Source organism: Chrysochloris asiatica, unplaced genomic scaffold, assembly GCF_000296735.1.
Source record: "Chrysochloris asiatica unplaced genomic scaffold, ChrAsi1.0 scaffold00026, whole genome shotgun sequence".
NCBI classification, from domain to species: domain Eukaryota; kingdom Metazoa; phylum Chordata; class Mammalia; order Afrosoricida; family Chrysochloridae; genus Chrysochloris; species Chrysochloris asiatica.
In genome coordinates this window covers 1545500-1547303 of record NW_006408544.1, presented here as the reverse complement: position 1 = coordinate 1547303, position 1804 = coordinate 1545500, and the positions used below count along the sequence as shown (strand labels likewise).

General features: G+C 42.5%; 1 protein-coding gene across 1 annotated transcript in view; it reads left to right on the top strand.

The window, feature by feature from the left end:
• The window catches only part of ZMYND12 (zinc finger, MYND-type containing 12), a 58747-nt gene extending 57236 nt beyond the window's left edge, over nt 1-1511 (top strand). The window contains exons 7-8 of the mRNA XM_006839827.1: nt 614-759; nt 1392-1511. Of these exons, the coding sequence (XP_006839890.1) occupies nt 614-759; nt 1392-1511 (266 nt within the window). The remainder of the gene's footprint in view (nt 1-613; nt 760-1391) is intronic.
• The last annotated feature ends 293 nt before the right edge of the window (nt 1512-1804 follow it).

Here is a 1804-nt window from a genome sequence, read left to right as displayed (position 1 = left end):
CTCCAAAATATATAAAGCAAATTCTAATAGATTTGAAGAAAGATTGGCAGTTTGAATTCACCCATAGGTCCTCAAAAGAAAGATGTGAAAATCTGCTTCTGAAAACCCAGCCACTGAAAACACAATGGAGCACAATTCTAAACTGACACTCATGAATTGGAACTGACTCCATGGCAACTGGTACTGGTAAGCATCTTTGAATTGGGTGAGAATTAAGCTTCTACAGCTACAAGCAGCCCTGTCTCCTTTTTTCCAGCTATCAAGTGGAGGCAGAAGAAAAGGACCCAAGGAATCCCACAATCGCAAGTTTCCTGTATTGGGGAGCCTGGGAGATCTAGAGTTCAGGACTCAGAAAAAGAGAAGGCTTAGCAACTTTGAGACCTGAGGGAGTAAGCATGTTCTTAGGTTGCTCTGATAATGTTAGGCAAAGCTGGAGCTGCCCCAGTCCACCCAGCCTCCTGCTTTGTTCGTCATGGTTGTGCTGTCTCCACCAGTGGCCCTGGGTGCAAGCTTTGACAGCTGACCAGGCACCCTTCCAGCTGTGTGTATCCCTGTCAAGGAGGGGAGGCACAGCTGCCCTGGACCTGTTTCTTACCCACCCCTTCCAATGCAGATGAAGCCCAGGAAGCAGAAGCCATTCAGATCCTGACTTCAATCTTGAGTGTTCGAGAATCTACATCTAACAACGCTCCAGAAAAAACTGTCTTGGTTTTGAAGACCCTGGTTATGCTTTACTACCTGATGATGAATTATTCAAAGGCAAGTTTTCCTAGGAAAGCATGCTTAAGATAGAGATAGAGAGTCTGCCAGTTTAATTCATGTTTTACTTATTTATCTTATTTATTGTATCTCTCTCTCCTACTAGATTATAAATTTTATGAGGGCAGAAATTTTACAGTACCTGGAACATAGTAGCCATTCAATAAATATTTATAGGAATCTAGAAAATAGGAAGAAAAAGAGAAAAAGAAAGCCAGGGCTTGTCCCAAGACATCCTTTGTGCCTCTATCCATAAAACCTTGGACTACATAGTACCCAGAACTGTCCCAGGATGCAATTTTAATTGTTGCAATATCACCTGTATACCAAAGAGCCATAATAAAAATCCTGCAAAGATCCCACTTTGCTAGGTAGGTGTGTCCCTAGTTAATCAAGCCAAGTGTGTTTTTTGCATCCCTTGCCCCACAAAGCACACACTTAGCCTGCTGTAAGGGCCCAGTGTGTATGTTCACAAGTTTACTGTCAAAAAACAAAGTTTATTACAAGCTCAGTGGCTATGCTGAGAAGCTGGTGGATCCTATCCCATGTTTCTGGAGTTGCGCATAGGTGGGGCTTCCCAGGGTTATGCTTTCCTGTGACAACTTCCTTTTGTCATTGTCATTCTATTTCAGGCCCAGGAATTTGCCATGAAAGCCTTCACTCTAGCCAAAGAAAAGCTTAATGAGCATGAACAGAGCACCATTCAGGAGTTATTAAATCTCATCTCTGCTGAAGAATCTCATCCTCAGTGACCCATGAGCACCTCATATGGCTAATGGGCTAGAGAAAGTCTGATGTATCCCAGCTGTGCACACACTTGCCAACATTTCCACCGCCTTCCCCTAGAGCTGCACACACAGCTGTGATTGTATTCTCACCGAGCACATGGGAGGGCAAGTAGGTATAGAAAGACATGGAAATTAGTAAAATTTGCTTGGTGGTACTGAAATATTTGTTATCATGATTTTGTACTTAGTATCCTTATTCAATTTTGAGTAATATACTGCCAGATCACTAATATGGTACTTGTAATTAAACTGCATCT